This window comes from Scyliorhinus canicula, chromosome 1 (genome assembly GCF_902713615.1).
Source record: "Scyliorhinus canicula chromosome 1, sScyCan1.1, whole genome shotgun sequence".
In the NCBI taxonomy this organism is placed as follows: domain Eukaryota; kingdom Metazoa; phylum Chordata; class Chondrichthyes; order Carcharhiniformes; family Scyliorhinidae; genus Scyliorhinus; species Scyliorhinus canicula.
Window position 1 is genome coordinate 168,812 of NC_052146.1, and position 23,159 is coordinate 191,970.

General features: G+C 45.5%; 1 protein-coding gene across 2 annotated transcripts in view; it reads left to right on the plus strand.

The window, feature by feature from the left end:
- Positions 1-23,159, plus strand: part of scarb1 (scavenger receptor class B, member 1) — a 104,832-nt gene that overhangs the window by 18,528 nt on the left and 63,145 nt on the right. For both annotated transcript variants that reach the window (XM_038798057.1, XM_038797967.1), the window contains exons 3-4: positions 10,404-10,545; positions 20,703-20,906. In XM_038798057.1, the coding sequence (XP_038653985.1) occupies positions 10,404-10,545; positions 20,703-20,906 (346 nt within the window). The remainder of the gene's footprint in view (positions 1-10,403; positions 10,546-20,702; positions 20,907-23,159) is intronic.

Consider the following 23,159-nt stretch of genomic DNA (forward strand, 5'->3'; position numbering starts at 1 on the left):
CATCCAAAAGGTCCACTTCCTATTTATGCCCCGTACGGAGGCGTTCACGTCTGACGACCCTGGCCTATATATGAAATCCAGGTACAACGTAGGGAATGCCATCAGGGACGCCAAAAGACAATACCGCATTAAACTAAAGTCCCAGGCCAACGACACTAACCCACGATGACTATGGCAGGGCTTACACGAGATCACAGGCTACAAAGCAAGGCCAGGTGGAATATCTGGGGCTGGAGCATCCCTACCTGATGATCTGAACAAGTTCTATGCCCGCTTTGAGCAGCCAGCCAATGTATCAGTGCCACCTGCCCCAACAGCCCTGGTCACACCCATACCCACTATCACAGCCTCAGAGGGAAGAGCTGCTTTCTTGAAAGTGAATCCGCAGAAAGCAACGGGCCCCGATTGAGTCCCTGGGCGCGCACTTGGAGCCTGCGCAGACTAGCTGCCGAGTGTATTCGCAGATATCTTCAACACCTCACTCCTCCACTCTGAGGTCCCCAACTCCTTCAAGAAGACCACCATAATGCCAGTACCAAAGAAGAACAAGGTAGCCTGACTCAACGACTACCGACCGGCAGCCCTGACGTCTGTTACCATGAAATGCTTCGGGCAGCTAGTCATGATACGGATCACTGCCAGCCTCCCAGACTGTCTCGATCCACTGCAGTTTGCCTGTCACCACAACCTGTCCACAGCAGATACCGTCTCCCTGGCTCTACAATCAACACTTGAACACCTCGACAACAAGGACACCTACATCAGGCTGCTGTTCATGGACTACAGCTCCGCCTTCAACACCATTATCCCAACAAGACTAACAACCAAACTCTGCAATCTTGGACTTGATCCCTCCCTGTGCAGCTGGATCCTCGACTTCCTCACCAACAGACCGCAATATGTCAGGATCGGTAACAGCATCTCCTCCACAACAGTCCTCAACACCGGAGCCCCGCAAGGATGTGAAAATTAAATGAAATGAAAATGAAAAATGAAATGAAAATCGCTTATTGTCACGAGTAGGCTTCAATGAAGTTACTGTGAAAAGCCCCTAGTCGCCACATTCCGCCGCCTGTTCGGGGAGGCTATTACGGGAATTGAACCGTGCTGCTGACCTGCATTGGTCTGCTTTCAAAGCCAGCGATTTAGCCCTGTGCTAAACAGCCTCAGTCCTCTACTGTACTCCGTATACTCATGACTGTGTGGCAAGATTTAACTCCAACTCAATCTATAAGTTTGCAGATGATACGACTGTGGTGGGTTGTATCTCAAATAACGACGAATCAGACTACAGAAGGGAGATAGACACTTGGTTACATTGTGGACCGAAAACAACCTCTCTCTAAATGTTGGAAAGACCAAGGAACTGATCATTGACTTCAGGAAGCGCAGCACGACACACACTCCCGTCTGCATCAATGGCTCTGAAGTGGAGATGGTCGACAGCTTTAAATTCCTGGGGGTCACCATCACCAACAGCCTGTCCTGGTCCACTGACGTTGATGCAACAGTCAAGAAAGCCCAACAACGTCTCTACTTCCTACGGAAGCTAAAGAAATTCGGCGTGTCTGCATTGACTCTCTCAAACTTCTACAGATGTGCGATAGAGAGCATCCTACCCGGCTCCATCACAGCCTGGGTACGGCAACTGCTCGGTCCAAGATCGCAAGAAACTGCAGAGTGTGGTGAACTCAGCCCAACACATCACACAAGCTTGCCACCCCCACATTGATTCTGTCTACACCTCCCGCTGCCTCAGGAAGGCAGACAGCATTATCAGAGACCCCTCCCACCCAGGCATTGCCTTCTTCCAGACCCTTCCATCAGGCAGAAGGTACAGAAGTCTGAAGACTCGCACATCCAGACATAGGAACAGCTTCTTCCCCACAGCTACTAGACTCCTCAACGACTCCCCCTCGGACTGATCTGTTCCCTGTAAGAACACTATTCACGATGCCCTATGCTGCTCTTGTTTGGCCTTGTTCCGAACTGTAACCGAATGGTAGCATAGTAGTTAGCACTGTGGCTTCACAGCGCCTGGGTCCCAGGTTCGATCGCTGTCTGTGCGGAGTCTGCACGTTCTCCCCCTGTCTGCGTGGGTTTCCTCCGGGTGCTCTGGTTTCCTCCCACAGCCCAAAGATGTGCGGGTTAGGTGGATTGGCCATGCTAAATTGCCCTTAGTGTCCGCAAAATGTTAAGTGGGGTTACTGGGTTACGGGGATAGGCTTCAGTCGGGTGCTCTTTGTGAGGACCATGCAGATTCGATGGGCCGAATGGCCTCCTCCTGGCGCTGGAGGGTGTGCAGAGGAGATTCACTAGGTTAAGGTGGGACCTGTACAGACAGGATGGTTTGCACCTGAACCAGAGGGGCACCAATATCCTGGGAGGGAAATTTGCTCCGGCTCTTCGGGGGTGTTTAAACTAATTTGTCAGGGGGCTGGGAAAACGAGCTGTCGTCCAGAAGCCAGTGTTGAGAGTAGTGAGGTACTGAGGAGGGTATCAAGGTCGCAGGAGTGTACCGGCAGACAGAAAGGTGGGTTGAAGTGTGTCTACTTCAATGCAAGGGACATCCGGAATAAGGTAGGTGAACTTGGAGCGTGGATTGGTAATTGGGACTACGATGTTGTGGGCATTACGGAGACATGGTTAGAACAGGGTCAGGAATGGTTGTTGGAAGTTCCGGGGTATAGATGTTTCAGTAAGAGTAGGCAAGGTGGTAAAAGAGGTGGAGGAGTAGCATTGTTAATCAAGGATAGTTTAACGGCTGCAGAAAGGCAGTTCGAAGGGGATCTGCCTACTGAGGTAATATGGGCCGAAGTTAGAAATAGGAAAGGAGTGGTCACGTTGTTAGGAGTTTTCTATAGGCCCCCAAATAGTAATAGAGATGTGGAGGAAGAAATTGCAACACAAATTATGGATAGGTGTGGAGGTCTCAGGGTAGTTATCATGGATGACTTTAACTTTCCAAATATTGATTGGACCTCTATAGGTCAAACAGTTCGGATGGGACAGTTTTTATACAGTGTGTGCAGGAGGGTTTCCTGACACAATATGTGGATAGGCCGACAAGAGGGGGGGCCACATTGGATTTGGTACTGGGTAATGAACCGGGCCAAATGTTAGATTTGTTTGTGTGAGAGCACTTTGGAGATAGTGACCACAATTCGGTATCTTTCACTATTGCAATGGAGAGGGATAGGGCCATACGGCAGGGCAAGGTTTATAATTGGGGGAGGGGTAATTATGATGCGATTAGGCAAGAATTAGGGAGCATACGATGGGAACAGAAACTGTCAGGGAAAGGCACAAATGAAAAGTGGAGCTTGTTCAAGGAACAAATACTGCGTGTCCTTGATAGGTATGTCCCTGTCAGGCAGGGAGGAAATGGCCGTGTGAGGGAACCATGGTTCAAAAAAGAGGTTGAATGTCTTGTCAAGAGGAAAAAGGAAGAGTATGTAAGGATGAGAAAACAAGGTTCAGTTGGGTTGCTTGAGGGTTACAAGGTAGCAAGGAATGAGCTAAAAAAAAAAGGGGCTTAGGAGAGCTAGGAGGGGGCATGAGAAGCCCTTGGCAGGTCGGATCAAGGAAAACCCCAAGGCTTTTTACTCTTATGTGAGAAATAAAAGAAGGACCAACGTGAGGATCGGGCCGGTCAAGGACAGTAGTGGGAACTTGTGCATGGAGTTAGAAGAAATAGGAGAGGCGTTGAATGAATACTTTTCTTCAGTGTTCACCAAGGCGAGGGGCCATGTTTTTGAGGATGAGAGTGTGATACAGGCGGGTAGGCTGGAGGAGGTAGATGTTCTGAGGAAGGATGTATTAGCAATTTTGAAAAACCTGAGGGTCGACAAGTCCCCTGGGCCAGATGGGATATATCCAAGGATTCTTTGGGAGGCAAGGGATGAGATTGCAGAGCCTTTGGCTTTGATCTTTGGGTCCTCACTGTCCACGGGGATAGTGCCAGAGGACTGGAGAGTGGTGAATGTTGTTCCTCTGTTCAAGAAAGGGAATAGGAATGACCCTGGTAATTATAGGCCAGTTAGTCTTACTTCGGTGGTCGGTAAGTTAATGGAAAAGGTCCTGAAGGATAGGATTTATGACCATTTGGAAAGATGCAGCTCAATCCGGGATAGTCAACACGGATTTGTGAAGGGTAGGTCTTGCCTCACAAATTTGATTGAATTCTTTGAGGAGGTAACGAAGTGTGCAGATGAAGGTAGAGCAGTTAATGTTGTATACATGGATTTTAGAAAGGCGTTTGATCAGGTTCCCCATGGTCGGCTCATGAAGAAAGTAAGGAGGTGTGGGATAGAGGGAAATTTGGCTAATTGGATAAGTAACTGGCTATCACATAGAAGACAGAGGGTGGTGATGGATGGAACATTTTCAGACTGGACACCAGTTACCAGCGGTGTACCACAGGGATCAGTGCTGGGTCCTCTGCTATTTGTGATTTTTATCAATGACTTGGAGGAGGGGGCTGAAGGGTGGGTCAGTAAATTTGCTGATGACACCAAGATTGGTGGAGTAGTGGATGAGGTGGAGGGTTGTTGTAGGCTGCAAAGAGACATTGATAGGATGCAGAGCTGGGCCGAAAAATGGCAGATGGAGTTTAACCCTGATAAGTGCGAGGTGATTCATTTTGGTAGAAAAAATTTGAATGCGGATTACAGGGTCAACGGCAGGGTTCTGAGGAATGTGGAGGAATAGAGAGATCTTGGGGTTCATGTCCACAGATCTCTGAAGGTTGCCACTCAAGTGGATAGAGCCGTGAAGAAGGCCTATAGTGTGTTAGCGTTTATTAACAGGGGGCTTGAGTTTAAGAGCCGCGAGGTTATGCTGCAACTATACATGACCCTGGTGAGACCACATTTGGAATATTGTGCGCAGTTCTGGTCACCTCACTATAGGAAGGATGTGGAAGCATTGGAAAGGGTGCAAAGGAGATTTACCAGGATGCTGCCTGGTTTGCAGGATAGGTCTTATGAGGAAAGGTTGAGGGAGCGAGGGCTTTTCTCTTTGGAGCGGAGGAGGATGAGAGGCGACTTAATAGAGGTTTATAAGATGATGAGGGGGATAGATAGAGTGGATGTTCAGAGACTATTTCCTCGGGTGGATGTAGCTGTTTCAAGGGGGCATAACTATAAGGTTCAGGGTGGGAGATATAGGAGGGATGTCCGAGGTAGGTTCTTCATTTAGAGAGTGTTTAGGGTGTGGAATGGACTGCCTTCTGTGATAGAGATTGGGATACAGGTGTACACCTCCTGACAATAACGATTATTATTATTAGATAGCCAGTGCTATTTTTGGCCTATATTAAAAAAAATTACTGTTAAAAGTAAAATGTTATTTGTGTTTCCATGGTGGTGACTGTGGTCAATTTAACAAAACAAAGGCAGTGGTATTAATATAAAATCTGATTTCACCCGTGTTGTGACTACGGATCAAGTAGGGCTGAATTGACCACCCACCAGCCCAGGGAGTCGGAACAATATCAATGTAACCACATCAATGGCTTTGTCCTTATCGACCCTTCACTTCAAAAACTCAACCAAGTTAGTTAAACACAATGTTTCCTTAAGAAATTCAGGCTGGCTTTTCTTATATCATTTTGTTCCTGATCATTGTTTGAAAAAACTCACCAAAGCTCCTTTTTAGAAATCATAGAATTTACAGTGTTGAAGGAGGCCATTCGGCCAATCAAGTCTACACCAGCCCCTGAAAGAGCACCCCACCTAAGCCAGCACCCCCACCCAATCCCCGTAACCCCACCTAACTTTTGGGCACTTAAAGGCAATTTAGCACGACCAATCCACTGATCTTTGGACTGTGGGAGGAAACCGGAGCACCCAGAGAAAACCCACGCAGACACTGGGAGAACGTGCAGACTCCGAAACAGACAGTCACCCAAGGTCGTAATTGAACCCGGGACCTTGGCTTTGTCAGACAGAAGTGCTAACCACTGTGCTACCGTGCCGATCCTTCAAACTCTACGCCAGACAGATGAGGGCAGCAGATTCTTGGTAACAACATCTGGAAGTTCCTATCCAAGCTACAGATAATTCCTACTTTGAAATACATCACCGTTCCTTCACTGTCGCTGGGTCAAAATCCCGGATCATGCCCAACGAAAGCATGATCCCACTCGGGCCGTGCTGGGTGACTCACAATTGGCCGGTTGCCCAGCACGAAGTGTGATTTGGGTCCAGGATTTGCCCTGGCTCTGTGTTGGGCCCAGCACAGGGGCTGAATCACACCCAGAGTATTGAAGGCAAAATATTTGTTTGTTATTTACAGCATAGAGAAGGCCAATCATCCCATCGAGTGTGCACTGGCTCCCAAAGACCAACCGAGCTAACTCCCCATTACTATCCGGTAAAACCGAATATTTTCGGAGGGCTGGGCTTGAGTAGGGTGCTCTTTCCAAGGGCCGGTGCAGACTCGATGGGTCGAATGGCTGTGATTCTGATTGTTTAAGATCCAGGCTGTATGGTTGTTGAGATGAAAGAACACGATGAACAGAGTATTAATGAATATTGTTAACCACTCCATGGCATTAAGTTAACTTAAAATTTGGTTTGATTTTAGTTGTGGAATTCTGTCGGAGTTACCTATTAAAGAGTTTCTATTCGGCAATCAAGCAAACTGGAGATAAAGGGGTTGATTCTCCGCTGCGCCACATTTGTGTTTCACCCACCAGTGAAGAATCCAGCCCAAGGTGTTACCATTGAGGGGAGGGTAACACCTGTTCCAATACAGGAATATTTAAATTATAGGAAGATTATTGCGGTGCTGAAATCCCTATTACTCGAATTTGACAGCTGAAGATAATGGAGAATAGAGTGAAATAAAACCTCACCCAAAGTGTCCAACCACGTGAGGAGCTAAACAATCCCAATCCCACTTTCAATATAAACTATATAAACTATCCTGGGCGGTGTATATAAACTATACTGGGCAGTGTGTATAAACTATACTGGGCAGTGTATATAAACTATACTGGGCGGTGTATATAAACTATACTGGGCAGTGTATATAAACTATACTGGGCGGTGTATATAAACTATACTGGGCAGTGTATATAAACTATACTGGGCAGTGTGTATAAACTATACTGGGCAGTGTGTATAAACTATACTGGGCAGTGTATATAAACTATACTGGGCGGTGTATATAAACTATACTGGGCGGTGTGTATAAACTATACTGGTCAGTGTATATAAACTATACTGGGAAGTGTATATAAACTATACTGGGCAGTGTATATAAACTATACTGGGCAGTGTATATAAACTATACTGGGCAGTGTGTATAAACTATACTGGGCAGTGTATATAAACTATACTGGGCAGTGTATATAAACTATACTGGGCAGTGTATATAAACTATACTGGGCAGTGTGTATAAACTATACTGGGCAGTGTGTATAAACTATACTGGGCAGTGTATATAAACTATACTGGGCAGTGTATATAAACTATACTGGGCAGTGTATATAAACTATACTGGGCAGTGTATATAAACTATACTGGGCGGTGTATATAAACTATACTGGGCAGTGTGTATAAACTATACTGGGCAGTGTGTATAAACTATACTGGGCAGTGTATATAAACTATACTGGGCAGTGTATATAAACTATACTGGGCAGTGTATATAAACTATACTGGGCAGTGTATATAAACTATACTGGTCAGTGTATATAAACTATACTGGGCAGTGTGTATAAACTATACTGGGCGGTGTGTATAAACTATACTGGGCAGTGTGTATAAACTATACTGGGCAGTGTATATAAACTATACTGGGCGGTGTGTATAAACTATACTGGGCAGTGTGTATAAACTATACTGGGCAGTGTATATAAACTATCCTGGGCAGTGTATATAAACTATCCTGGGCAGTGTGTATAAACTATACTGGTCAGTGTATATAAACTATACTGGGCAGTGTATATAAACTATCCTGGGCAGTGTATATAAACTATACTGGGCGGTGTGTATAAACTATACTGGGCAGTGTATATAAACTATACTGGGCAGTGTATATAAACTATACTGGGCAGTGTGTATAAACTATACTGGGCAGTGTGTATAAACTATCCTGGGCAGTGTGTATAAACTATACTGGTCAGTGTATATAAACTATACTGGGCAGTGTATATAAACTATCCTGGGCAGTGTATATAAACTATACTGGGCGGTGTGTATAAACTATACTGGGCAGTGTATATAAACTATACTGGGCAGTGTATATAAACTATACTGGGCAGTGTGTATAAACTATACTGGGCAGTGTGTATAAACTATACTGGGCGGTGTATGTAAAGTGTACTGGGCGGTGCATGCAAGGCAGGAATGTTATCCGCTGCTATAAGCAGTTGGAGAGATGACTGAACATCACCTTGAGTTGTATTCGAGAGACAACATTCTCACTGCCAAAGGAAGTCTGCCTGTCAGGACAGAGCTGGAGATTAAACCCACAATGAGAAGCTCAGCAAAGCTATTGACTCAGTTGCCATTGGCACAGCTCCCATTCTGATGCTGTGCAGCCTGCGGCAGGCAGGGGAAACCGGTTCTCCAGCAGCATCTTTATGAAGTTCTCTGTCTCTGCCAGAGGGAAGGGCAGTGTCCCAGGGGATGTGTGGAGCAAAGCCTGTGACCCTGTGCATGAACAAGGACGACAGCAATGATTGGAACAGCTATTGAGGTATCTCCCTGGTGAGCATCAGGGGAGAAGTACTTGCTCATGTTGCCCGGGTCGAGCTGTAGAGTGCGGCTGAAACCCCAAATCCCAGTCTGGTTTCACAAGGTGCACAATTGAGATGATCTTCTCAGCCTGATAGCTGCAAGAGAAATGTCGGAACAATGGAGAGAATTATCTATCGAAGAGCAAACAAAAGTACAGCACAGGAACAGGCCCTTCGGCCCTCCAAGCCTGCGCCGACCATGCTGCCCGTCTAAACTAAAATCTTCTACACTTCCTGGGTCCGTATCCCTCTATTCCCATCCTATTCATGTATTTGTCAAGATGCCCCTTAAATGTCACTATCGTCCCTGCTTCCACCACCTCCTCCGGCAGCGAGTTCCAGGCACCCACTACCCTCTGTGTAAAAAAACAAAAAAAAAAAACTTGCCTCATACATCTCCTCTAAACCTTGCCACTCGCACCTTAAACCTGTGCCCCCTATTAATTGACCCCTCTACCCTGGGAAAAAGCATCTGACTATCCACTCACCACCCTCTGTGTAAATAACTTGCCTCATACATCTACTCTAAACCTTGCTCCTCACACCTTAAACCTATGCCCCTCTGTGGTGAATGTATTCACCTAATGCAGGATACTGTAACCGATGACCTGGAAGTGGTGATACGAGCTGCTTCCAGGTACTGTACTGTAACCCCAGTGGGTTCCGCCTCTGGGTCCACCCCTCATATATAGACCGGCCGGCCACCTGTGGGTGGGACCCATCTGTACAACCGACTCTGGCGAAGCAACTTCACGATTAACAAAGCCTAATGTTCACTTTCTCTCTCTGCCTCACGGTGAATTGAAGGTATATCACGTTAGTAATTGACTCTTCCACCCTAGGAAAAAGTCTCTGACTATCCACTCTGTCTGTGCCCCTTATAATTTTATGGACCTCTATCAGGTCGCCCCTCAACCTCCGTCGTTCCAATGAGAACAAACCGAGTTTATTCAACTGCTCCTCATAGCGAATGCCCTCCATACCAGGCAACATCCTGGTAAATCTCTTCTGCGCCCTCTCTAAAGCCTCCACATCCTTCTGGTAGTGTGGCGACCTGAATTGAACACTATACTCCAAGTGTGGCCTAACTAAGGTTCTATACAGCTACAACATGACTTGCCAATTCTTATACTCAATGCCCCGGCCAATGAAGGCAAGCATGCCGTTAGCCTTCTTGACTACCTTCTCCACCTGTGTTGCCCCTTTCAGTGATCTGTGGACCTGTACACCTAGATCTCTCTGACTGTCAATACACTTGATGGTTCTACCATTCACTGTATATTCTCTACCTGCATTAGACCTTCCAAAGTGCATTACCTCACATTTGTCCGGATTAAACTCCATCTCTCATCTCTCCTCCCAAGTTTCCAACCGATCTAAACCCTGCTGTATCCTTTGAGGCCAACACTGCTAGGGTGGTGACTGCAGTGGAGAGACTGGTGAACAACATTGGCAGCATGAGTGAAGGTGTCTAAGGTGTAGTATCTTTCTGGATTTACTGCTACAGGAATACAACTCGCTCACTGGAGTGTGATTGGTGCCGAGCCATCGAGTACATTTTGGCGTCTACCTGCGTTCCTGGTTGAAGTTTGTGTATTTAATTATTCTGGGATGCGTTTTGCTTCCAGCACTGATTATTCATTCTGATTTCCAGGGAATACAGACAGAAAAGCAACATAACCTTTCACAATAATTACACTGTCTCCTACCGTGAATATAGACACTACCACTTCTGTCCTGAACGTTCAGCTGGCAATGAGACTGACCAGATTGTCTTGCCCAACATGCTTACTCTGGTAGGTGCCTGTTTTACACAAGTTCTCAAATACAGATAAAATTTCAGTCAAGTGTGTCACAAGGCGGCACCTGTCTTAAAATTCTGATGGCATACCAGGTATTGATGGTTTAGAATTTACAGACATTTATCAGGTCCATTTACATTGGCGGACACAGCCAGAGAATCCCGAACTTAGAACCTAAGAACATAAGAACTAGGAGCAGGAGTAGGCCATCTGGCCCTTCGAGCCTGCTCCGCCATTCAATGAGATCATGGCTGATCTTTTGTGGATTCAACTCCACTTTCCGGCCCGAACACCATAACCCTTAATCCCTTTTATTCTTCAAAAATCTATCTATCTTTATCTTAACTTTTAATGAAGGAGCCTCAACTGCTTCGCTGGGCAAGGAATTCCATAGATTCACAACCCTTTGGGTGAAGATGTTCCTCCTAAACTCAGTCCTAAATCTATTTCCCTTTATTTTGCTTTCACCTGCCAGTGGAAACAACCTGCCTGCATCTATCCTATCTAATCCCTGCATAATTTTATACATTTCTATAAGATCCCCCCTCATCCTTCTAAATTCCAACGAGTACAGTCCCAGTCTACTCAACCTCTCCTCATAATCCAACCCCTTCAGCTCTGGGATTAACCTAGTGAATCTCCTCTGCACACCCTCCAGCACCAGTACGTCCTTTCTCAAGTAAGGAGACCAAAACTGAACACAATACTCCACGTCTGGTCTCACTAACACCTTATACAATTGCAACATAACCTCCCTAGTCTTAAACTCCATCCCTCTAGCAATGAAGGACAAAATTCCATTTGCCTTCTTAATCACCTGTTGCACCTGTAAACCAACTTTTTGTGACTCATGCACTAGCACACCCAAGTCTCTCTGCACAGCAGCATGTTTTAATATTTTATCATTTAAATAAGAATCCCTTTTTCTGTTATTCCTACCAAAATAGATAACCTCACATTTGTCAACATTGTATTCCATCTGCCAGACCCGAGCCCATTCACTTAACCTATCCAAATTCCTCTGCAGACTTCCAGTATCCTCTGCACTTTTTGCTTTACCACTCATCTTAGTGTCATCTGCAAACTTGGACACATTGCCCTTGGTCCCCAACTCCAAATCATCTATGTAAATTGTGAACAATTGTGGGCCCAACACTGATCCCTGAGGAACACCACTAGCTACTGATTGCCAACCAGAGAAACACCCATTAATCCCCACTCTTTGCTTTCTATTAATTAACCAATCCTCTATCCATGCTACTACTTTACCCTTAATGCCATGCATCTTTATCTTATGCAGCAACCTGCTGTGTGGCACCTTGTCAAAAGCTTTCTGGAAATCCAGATATACCACATCCATTGGCTCCCCGTTATCTACTGCACTGGTAATGTCCTCAAAAAATTCCACTAAATTAGTTGGGCATGACCTGTCCTTTATTAACCCATGCTGCGTCTGTCCAATGGGACAATTCCTATCCAAATGCCTCGCTATTTCTTCCTTTAAAAAATTTTTTTTTTTTTAAATTTAGATTACTCAATTATTTTTTCCAATTAAGGGGCAATTTAGCGTGGCCAATCCACCTACTCTGCACATTTTTTGGGTTGTGGGGGCGAAACCCACGCAGACACTGGGAGAATGTGCAAACTCCACACGGACAGTGACCCAGAGCCGGGATCGAACCTGGGACCTCAGCGCCGTGAGGCAGCTGTGCTAACCACTAGGCCACTGTGCTGCCCTCGCTATTTCTTCCTTGATAGATTCTAGCATCTTCCCTACTACCGAAGTTAAGCTCACTGGTCTATAATTTCCTGCTCTCTGCCTACCTCCTTTTTTAAACAGTGGCGTCACGTTTGCTAATTTCCAATCCACCGGGACCACCCCAGAGTCTAGTGAATTTCGGTAAATTATCACTAGTGCATCTGCAATTTCCCTAGCCATCTCTTTTAGCACTCTGGGATGCATTCCATCAGGGCCAGGAGACTTGTCTACCTTTAGCCCCATTAGCTTGCCCATCACTCCCTCCTTAGTGATAACAATCATCTCAAGGTCCTCACCTGTCATAGCCTCATTTCTATCAGTCGCTGGCATGTTATTTGTGTCTTCCACTGTGAAGACCGACCCAAAAACCTGTTCATCCTCAGGCATTTCCTCATCTCCCATTATTAAATCTACCTTCTCATCCTCTGAAGGACCAATATTTACCTTAGCCACTCTATTTTGCTTTATATATTTGTAAAAACTTTTATAGTTCATAGAATTTGCAGTGCAGAAGGAGGCCATTCGGCCCATCGAGTCTGCACCGGCTCTTGGAAAGAGCACCCTACCCAAGGTCAACACCTCCCCCTATCCCAATAACCCAGTAACTCCACACAACACTAAGGGCAATTTTGGACACTAAGGGCAATTTATTAAGGCCAATCCACCTAACCTGCACATCTTTGGACTATCAGTTTTTACTATCAGTTTTTATATTCTGAGCAAGTTTACCCTCATAATCTATCTTACTCTTCTTTATAGCTTTTTTATTAACTTTCTGTTGCCCCCTAAATATTTCCCAGTCCTCTAGTCTCCCACCAATCTTTGCCACTTTGTATGTTTTTTCCCTAAATTTGATACTCTCCCTTATTTCCTTCGATATCCACGGTCGATTTTCCCTCTTTCTACCGTCCTTCCTTTTTGTTGGTATAAACTTTTGCTGAGCACTGCGAAAAATCGCTTGGAAGGTTCTCCACTGTTCCTCAACTGTTTCACCATAAAATCTTTGCTCAAAGTCTACCTCAGCCTATCTTCTCTCATCCCCTTGTAATCTCTTTTGTTTAAGCACAAAACACTAGTGTTTGATTTTACCTTTTCACCCTCCATCTGTATTTTAAATTCCACCATATTGTGATCACTCCTACCGGGAGGATCCCTAACTATGAGATCATTAATCAATCATGTCTCATTGCACAGGACCAGATCTAGGACCGCTTGTTCCCTCGTAGGTTCCATTACATACTGTTCTAGGAATCTATCGCAGATACATTCTATAAACTCCTCCTCAAGGCTGCCTTGACCGACCTGGTTAAACCAATTGACATGTAGATTAAAATCCCCCATGATAACTGCTGAACCATTTCTACATGCATCCGTTATTTCTTTGTTTATTGCCTGCCCCACCATAACGTTACTATTTGGTGGCCGATAGACTACTCCTATCAATGACTTTTTCACCTTACAATTCCTGATTTCCACCCAAATGGAGTCAACCTTATCCTCCATAGCACTGAAGTCATCCCTTACTATTGCCCGGATGTCATCCTTAAATAACAGAGCAACACCACCTCCCTTACCATCCACTCTGTCCTTCCGAATAGTTTGATATCCTTGGATATTTAACTCCCAGTCGTGACAATCCTTTGACCATGTTTCAGTAATGGCCACTAAATCATAGTCATTCACGATGATTTGCGCCATCAACTCATTTACCTTATTCTGAATACTACGAGCATTCAGGTAAAGTACCTTTATGTTGGCTTTTATACCTCTGTTTTGAATCTTAATACCTCTATCAGTAACCTCTCCAAACTTATTTTTCCTTTTAACTTGTCCCCTAATTTTCCTTGTTGTTGAACCCATATCCATATCTAGCAACCTGCTGCTTTGCTTTCTATTTATGTTTTTATTTCCGTTTTATTCCTTTTAGTATTACTGGGCCTATTCACTGAGCTCCCCTCAGTTACTGTACCTTGTACTGTGGCCCTTTTTGATTTTTGACTATGGCTTCTCTGCCTTGCACTTTTCCCCTTCCTTTTGCTTCTGTCCCTGTTTTACTTCCCTCTGACCTGCATCGGTTCCCATCCCCCTGCCACATTAGTTTAAACCCTCCCCAACAGCTCTAGCAAACACCACCCCCCTACCCTAGGACATCAGTTCCAGACCTGCCCAGGTGCAGACTGTCCAGTCAGTGGATTAGTCTCCCAAATGGCGAATTCCGGCCCCTGTTTCTGACTGTAAGGGACCTACATTTGTCTTCACCAATCTTTTTTCTTTACGTACCGGTAGAAGCTTTTTCACACAATTTTTATGTTCCCTGCAAACTTACTCTCTTACTCTATTTTCCCCTTCTTAATAAATCCCTTGGGACTTCTTTGCAGACGAACTGGGGGACAAATGTAGGCCCCCTACAGACCGAAACAGGGGAATGCATAATAAGGGAGAAAGAAATGGCTGAGCAATTAAATACATACTTTGGTTCTGTCTTCACAAATGAGGACACAAGTCAGATCCCAGAAATGTTGGAAAAGGTTTAGTGAGAGGGAAGAACTGAGGGAGATCAACATTAGTAGAGAAATGGTGCTGGGAAAACTGATGGGATTGAAGGTGGATAAATCCCCAGGGCCTGAGAATCTGCATCCCAGAGTGCTTAAGGAGGTGGCTCTGGAAATAGTGGATGCATTGGTGGCCATCTTCCGGGATTCTATAGACTCTGGAACTGTCCCTGAAGATTGGAGGGGAGCTCACGTCACTCCAATATTCAAAAGGGAGGTAGAGAGAAAACAGGGAATTATAGACCAGGAAGCCTAACATCGGTAGAAAATGCTTGAATCCATTATCAAGGACTTTATAGCGGAACATTTAGAAAGCAGTGGCAGGATCAGTCAGAGTCAGCATGGATTTATGAAGGGAAAATTATGCTTGACAAATCTGTTATATTCTTTGAAGATGTAACCAGTACAGTTGACAAGGGGGAGCCAGTCGATGTGGTATATTTGGACATTCAGAAGGCGTTTGACAAAGTCCCACATAAGAGATTATTGTGCAAAAGTAAAGCACATGGGATTGTGGGAAGTGTATTGAGGTGGATAGAAAACTGGTTGGCAGAGAGCAAACAAAGAGTAGGAATTAATGGGTCCTTTTCAAATTGGTGGGGTACCACAGGGATCGGAGCTGGGACCCCAGCTATTCACAATATATATTAATGATTTGGATGAGGAAATAAAATGTAATATCTCAAAGTTTGCAGATCACAGAATCATAGAATTTACAGTGCAGAAGGATGCCATTTGGCCCATCGAGTCTGCACCGGCCCTTGGAAAGAGCACCCTACTTCATAATAATAATCACTTACTGTCCCAAGTAGGCTTCAATGAAGTTACTGTGAAAGGCCCGTAGTCACCACATTCCGGCGCCTGCTCGGGGAGGCCGGTATGGGAATTGAATCCGTACTGCTGACCTTGATCTGCATTGCACGTCAGCTGTTTAGCCCACTGTGCTAAACCAGCCCGTTTAGCCCACACCTCCACCCTATCCCCGTAACCCTACCTAACCTTTTGGACACTAAAAGGCAATTTATCACGGCCAATCCACCTAACCTGCACATCTTTGGACTGTGGGAGGAAACCAGATATGTATCTATGAAATACTTTTTTCAAGCGACAGTTGAGTAGGATTCAGGAAAGTCACATACATAGATACATAGAAGATAGGAGCAGAAGGAGGCCTTTTGGCCCTTCGAGCCTGCTCCGCCATTCATCACGATCATGGCTGATCATCCAACTCAATAGCCTAATCCTGCTTTCTCCCCACAGCCTTTGATCCCATTCTCCCCAAGTGCGATATCCAGCCGCCTCTTAAATATATTCAATGTTTTAGCAGCAACTACTTCCTGTGGTAATGAATTCCACAGGCTGACCACTCTGTGTGAAGAAATGTCTCCTTATCTCTGTCCGAAATGGTTTACCCTGAATCCTCAGGCTGTGACCCCTGGTTCTGGACACACCCATCATTGGTAACATCTTCCCTGCATCTACGCTGTCTAGTTCTGTTAGAATTTTATAAACAACATAGAACATTACAGCGCAGTCCAGGCCCTTCGGCCCTCGATGTTGCGCCGACCTGTAAAACCAATCTAAAGCCCATCTACACTATTCCCTTATCGTCCATATGCCTTTCCAATGACCATTTAAATGCCCATAATGTTGGCGAGTCCACTACTGCTGCAGGCAGGGCATTCCACGTCCTTACTACTCTGAGTAAAGAACCTACCTCTGACATCTGTCCTGTATCTATCTCCCCTCAATTTAAAGCTATGTCCCCTCGTGCTCGACATCACCATCCGAGGAAAAAGGATCTCACTGTCCACCCTATCTAATCCTCTGATCATCTTGTATGCCTCTATTAAGTCACCTCTTAACCTTCTTCTCTCTAACCAAAATAGCCTCAAGTCCCTCAGCTTTTCCTCATAAGATCTTCCCTCCATACCAGGCAACATCCTGGTAAATCTCCTCTGCACCCTTTCCAAAGCTTCCACATCCTTCCTATAATGCGGCGACCAGAACTGTACGCAATACTCCAAATGTGGCCGCACCAGAGTTTTGTACAGCTGCAACATGACCTCATGGCTCCGAAACTCAATCCCTCTACCAATAAAAGCTAACACACCGTACACCTTCTTAACAACCCTATCAACCTGGGTGGCAACTTTCCGGGATCTATGTACATGGACACCGAGATCCCTCTGCTCATCCACACTACCAAGAATCTTACCATTAGCCCAGTACTCTGTATTCCTGTTATTCCTTCCAAAATGAATCACCTCACACTTTTCTGCATTAAACTCCATTTGCCACCTGTCAGCCCACCACTGCAGCTTATCTATGTCTCTCTGTAACTTGTAACATCCTTCCGCACTGTCCACAACTCCACCGACTTTAGTGTCATCTGCAAATTTACTCACCCATCCTTCTACGCCCTCCTCCAGGTCATTTATAAAAATGACAAACAGCAGTGGCCCCAAAACAGATCCTTGTGGTACACCACTAGTAACTCGACTCCAGTCTGAACATTTCCCATCAACCACCACCCTTTGTCTTCTTCCAGCTAGCCAATTTCTAATCCAAACTGCTAAATCACCCTGAATCCCATGCCTCTGTATTTTCTGCAATAGCCTACCATGGGGAACCTTATCAAACACTTTACTGAAATCCATATACACCACAGCAACTGCTTTACCTTCGTCCACCTGTTTGGTCACCTTCTCAAATAACTCAATAAGGTTTGTGAGGCACGACCTACCCTTCCAAAAACCGTGTTGACTATCTCTAATCAAATTATTCCTTTCTAGATGATTATAAATCCTATCTCTTATAAACCTTTCCAAGACTTTGCCCACAACAGAAGTAAGGCTCACTGGTCTAGAGTTACCGGGGTTATCTCTACTCCCCTTCTTGAACAAGGGGACAACATTTGCTATCCTCCATTCTTCTGGCACTATTCCTGTAGACAGAGATGACTCAAACATCAAAGCCAAAGGCTCAGCAATCTACTCCCTAGTTTCCCAGAGAATCCTAGGATAAATCCCATCTGGCCCAGGGGACTTGTCTATTTTCACACTTTCCAGAATTGCTAACACCTCCTCCTTATGAACCTCAATCCCATCTAGTCTAGTAGCCTGTATCTCAGTATTCTCCTCGACAACATTGTCTTTTTCCTGTGTGAATGAGGACGAAAAATATTCATTTAGCACCTCTCCTATCTCCTCGGACTCCACAGAGTCTCTTTTGAGATTCCCCCCTCATTCTTCTGATCTCCAGCGAGAACAATCCCAACCTAGTCAATCTCTCCTCATCCGACAGTCCCACCATCCCAGGAATCAGTCTGGTAAACCTTCGTTGCTCTCCCTCGAGAGCAAGAACATCCTTCCTCAGAGGAGAGCATAACTGCCCACAATACTCCAGGTGTGGCCTCACCAAGGCCCTGTATAACTGCAGCAACACATCCCGGCTTCTATACTCAAATCCTCTCGCAATGAAGGCCAACATACCATTAGCCTCCTTTACCACCTGCTTGCTTACCTTCAGCGAATGGTGCACAAGGACACCCAGGTCCCGCTGCAGACTCCCCTCTCCCAATTTACAACCATTCAGGTAGTAATCTGCCTTCCTGTTTTTGCTTCCAAAATGAATAACCTCACACTTATCCAAATTATACTGCATCTGCCATTGGTTTGCCCACTCGCCCAACCTGCCCAGATCTTGCTGTAGGATCCCTGCATCCTCGTCACAATTCACCCTCCCACCTAATTTGGTATCATCTGCAAACTTTGAGATGTTACATTTTTCTCCCTCATCCAAATCATTAATATATATTGTGAGTAGCTGGGGTCCCAGCACCGATCCCTGTGGTACCCCACTAGTTACTGCCTGCCAATCCGTGGATGACACCAAGGTTGGTGTAGTGGCAGATAGTGTTGAGGATTGTCAGAGGATACAGCAGGACATAGATAGGTTGGAGACTTGGGCAGAGAAATGACAAATGGAGTTTAATCCGGATAAATGTGAGGTAATGCATTTTGGTAGGTCTAACATAGAGGGGAAATATACCGTAAATGGCAAAACTCTTCCGAATATAGAAAGTCAGAGATCAGGGCCTACAGGTCCACAGATCTTTGAAGGTGGCAACACAAGTGGACAAGGTAGTCAAGAAAGCAGACGGAATGCTTGCCTTCATTGGACGGGGCATCGAGTATAAAAACTGGCAAGTCATGCTGCAGCTGTATAGAACCTTGGTACGGCCGCACTTGGAATATTGCCCACAATTCTGGTCACCACACTACCAGAAGGATGTGGAGGCTTTGGAGAGGGTGCAGAGGAGGTTTACCAGGATGTTGCCTGGTATGGAGGGTGTTAGCTATGTGGAGAGGCTGAATAGACTCGGACTGTTTTCATTAGAAAGACGGAGGTTGAGGGGTGACCTGATAGAGGTCTACAAGATTATGAGGGGCTTGGATAGAGTGGATGGGCAGGCACTCTTTCCCAGGGTGGGGGGGGTGATTCAGCAGAGGGGTTTAAGGTCGGCGGGGCAAAGTTTAGAGGCGATGTGCTTCTATATCTTCTGCCTGATGGAAGGGTCTGGAAGAAGGTGGGAGGGTTCTCTGATAATGCTGTCTGCCTTCCTGAGGCAGCGGGAGGTGTAGACAGAATCAATGTAGGGGTGGCAAGCTTGTGTGATGTGTTGGGCTGAGTTCACCACACTCTGCAGTTTCTTGTGATCCTGGGCCGAGCAGTTGCCCTACCCAGGCTGTGATGCAGCCGGATAGGATGCTCTCTATGGCACATCTGTAGAAGTTTGAGAGTCGATGGAGAGAAGAAGCTAATCTGTTCACAGACCGATCCAAAACTGAACCTCCAGAAACCGCTTCTGCCCCTGGCTCCTCCCATTACTACACAATCTTACTAAGCTGAACACAATGGGCGTAAATCCGAGCGTATTGGCTAAATCGTGCTAGGCCAATCGCGAGTCACCCAACACTCAACCCGGCGTGATCTGGACCTCTCCCTCACTGGGCCAGTATTCAATGCCGGACCTGGGAGACCACGCCAGGGCGCCCTCCAGCACTGAACCACACAAACGTGGACCAGGCGTAATGGCAACAGGGTGGGGTCCTGAAGAGCTGCTGGGGAGATCAGGGAAGCTGGTTACAGTGGTGCCATGATCCGCAAGAAACCTTTCCTATTGCCGAAAACCCTATCGGTGTAGTCTTGGCAGAGAAAACCTCCCCACGGCCAAAAGCAGGGGGAAAATGAGAGTCTTGATGAAGACCAATGTTAGATACGCTAGAGGAGGGTTGGACATTGCGTTCTTGAGGAGCGTTGGGCATTGTGTTCTAGAGGAGGATTGTGCATTGTGTTCTGGAGGAGGGTTGGGCATTGTGTTCTAGAGGAGGGTTGGGAATTGTGCTCTAGATGAGGGTTGGGCATTGTGTTCTAGAGGAGGGTTTGGGATTGTGATCTAGAGGAGGGTTGTGCATTGTGTTCTAGAGGAGGGTTGGACGTTGTGTTCTATAGGAGGGTTGGGCATTGTGTTCTAGAGGAGGGTTGGGCATTGTGCTCTAGATGAGGGTTGGGCATTGTGTTCTAGAGGAGGGTTGGATGTTGTGTTCTAGAGGAGGGTTGGGAATTTTCTTTGAAGTAAGAAAGATTGATTGATTAATCGGAGAAACATGATGTGTTCATTTTGTAACATTTGTATCAAATTGAATCTAAACATAACTAGGAGCAAAAACAAAAGTCTGAGACTCCTGAAAGAAGGGATTGACAAACCAGGAACACTGATGATATCTTAGTTTGATGCTTTTAATATTCTTACAATGTTAATGATTTAATTGCAGGGTGCAGCATTAATGGTCGAAGATTTGCCCTTTGCTTTGAAACTTATCTTCAGCACTGCCTTAAAGACCTTTAATGAAACTCCATTTATTAGGAAGTCTGTGAAGGAGATTTTGTGGGGTTATGATGATCCCCTTGTTGACTTTCTGAACAGAATACTTCCAGGCATTCTCCCGTTTAAAGGGAAGTTTGGTTTTTTTGTTGAAGTAAGTATTTATTTAATATCAGAAAGTAAATCTAAAATAAGTAAATGTCTGTGCTCCGGTCAAATGCTGTCTGATGTATAACTTAAATCGGAGTTGAACTTACCCTGGGCCTTCCAGAGAAAACTAAAACGAGTGTTATAACCAGATCATGTTGGTCAAACGTTCCTGTAGCTCAGTGGAACCTGTGGAGTTAACTTTCATCCATGATTGTCTGGAGCCATTTCTTGTCACCACTAAGCTCACAAGCTCTTCCTGTTTTCTAGATCTATCTCCTTCCCCTTTCTTCCCAGTAACTCGCCAAGGTTCCTTCGACAGCACCTTCCAAACCCACCACCATCTCGAAGGACAAGAGCAGCAGATACCTGGGAACCCCACCACCTGGAGGTTCCCCTCCAAGTCACTCACCAGCCTGACTTGGGAATATATCGGCCGTTCCTTTACTGTCGCTGGGGAAACATCCTGGAACTCCCTCCCTAACAGCACAGTGGATGTACCTACACCTCAACTGCAGCAGTTCAGGAAGGCAACTCATCCCCACCTTCTGAAGGGCAACAAGGGATGGGCAACATTGTGATCCCCTTGGGAGCCAAGGACTGTGCTCCATTCGATTTCCCTCTTCTATAACTGAGTCTGAACTCCCCCGGTAATTGGGGGCAGGGTTTCCCGGGTGTCAGGGAGGGTGGTCCTTCGGGGAGCGAAGCAGTAGTTTACATGATTCTGTGTACACGGTAATAAACCAGTTGTTTATTTCTATCCCCCCGTGCGTTCCTGTTGTCTCTCCCATTCGGGTTCCACTGGCTGGTCTGACCAGCGAAGGCCACTCCCGTAAATTAATTTTATAAAGCCTACAGGTGCTGGGCGAGCCAAAGTCCACTTTCCTCTTACCAAGGGCCTCATCAAAAGCCAGCTGGAAATCCAAGTGGATTGGGTGGCATGGTAGCACAATGGTTAGCACTCTGGCTTCACAGCTCCAGGGTCCCAGGTTCGATTCCCGGCTTGGGTCACTGTCTGTGTGGAGTCTGCACGTCCTCCCTGTGTCTGTGTGGGTTTCCTCCGGGTGCTCCGGTTTCCTCCCACAGCCCAAAGACGTGCAGGTTAGGTGGATTGGCCATGATAAATTGCGCTTAGTGTCCAAAAAGGTTAGGAGGGGTTATTGGGTTACGGGGATAGGGTGGAAGTGAGGGCTTAAGTGGGTCAGTACAGACTCAATGGGCCGAATGGCCTCCTTCTGCATTCTATGTTCTATGTATCTGGCCCGTGACCGTCTGGTCTTGTCAGTTCTTCCAGTTGTCAAGACCTTCCGTCCAAAACCAGTATTTCCCACAAACACCCACGCAGTCTAAATATTGCTTTTTAACGTTCATCTGTTTCCCCACAAATTTTGATACGCATGCTAGTTCCCAGGATTTGAAATGGAATCTTTTTCTGTGCATTGCTGCAAAAGCAGACATTCTGTCAAAACTTTCCATCTTCTACTTACCAGGACAAATGTAAAGAATGCAAATTTCAAAATGAGCAACAATTATACTGCATGGGATTGGTTGGCAAGTCAATGCTGATTGGTTGAAAGCTCAACTCTGATTGGTTGACAAGTCAATGCTGATTGGTTAAAGCATTGCCATGGAGACTGCCTAACCCCAGTTGGTGAATTTACTGGTGCAATGTGGCTAACTTGTGTCTTTATAATCAATTTCTGGATATCTGAGGAACAGAAGGAGGTGCTGATATGATTCGCTAACAAGCAGATGGAATTCAAAGCTACATATTGGCTGAGAAATTTTTGGGGAAGGCTGTGAGTGATATGAAATTTGAGATAAAGAAATCCAGGAGTTGGTGAGACATTAAAACAACACTTTATACAATGCAATTTAACAAAAAGTAGATTCTGGAGTTTCTGGTCAGAGGTTCAGAATATGAAAGTCAAAACAATAGCAAGACAGAACTACAAAATGATTACTTTTAATTTCTCTTTACTGAAGAAGAATACACCAATAATGTTACAGTAAAGGATGAGGTTTTTAAAATTTTATTCTCTTGTAGAATGAGATGTTTAATTGGCAAGGCCCACATTTGCCATTTATTCCCAATTTCCCTCAGAGATAATGTTAATCTGCATCAATTGGTAAGGGCAAAGTGAAATTGGACAGAATAAAGAGAGATAAAGAGGAAGTACTAAAAGCTGGAAAACCTCAAATTAGAAAACTCTCTCTGTCAAGTTGGGACGCATCCAAGGATATTGCGAAGTAAGATTGG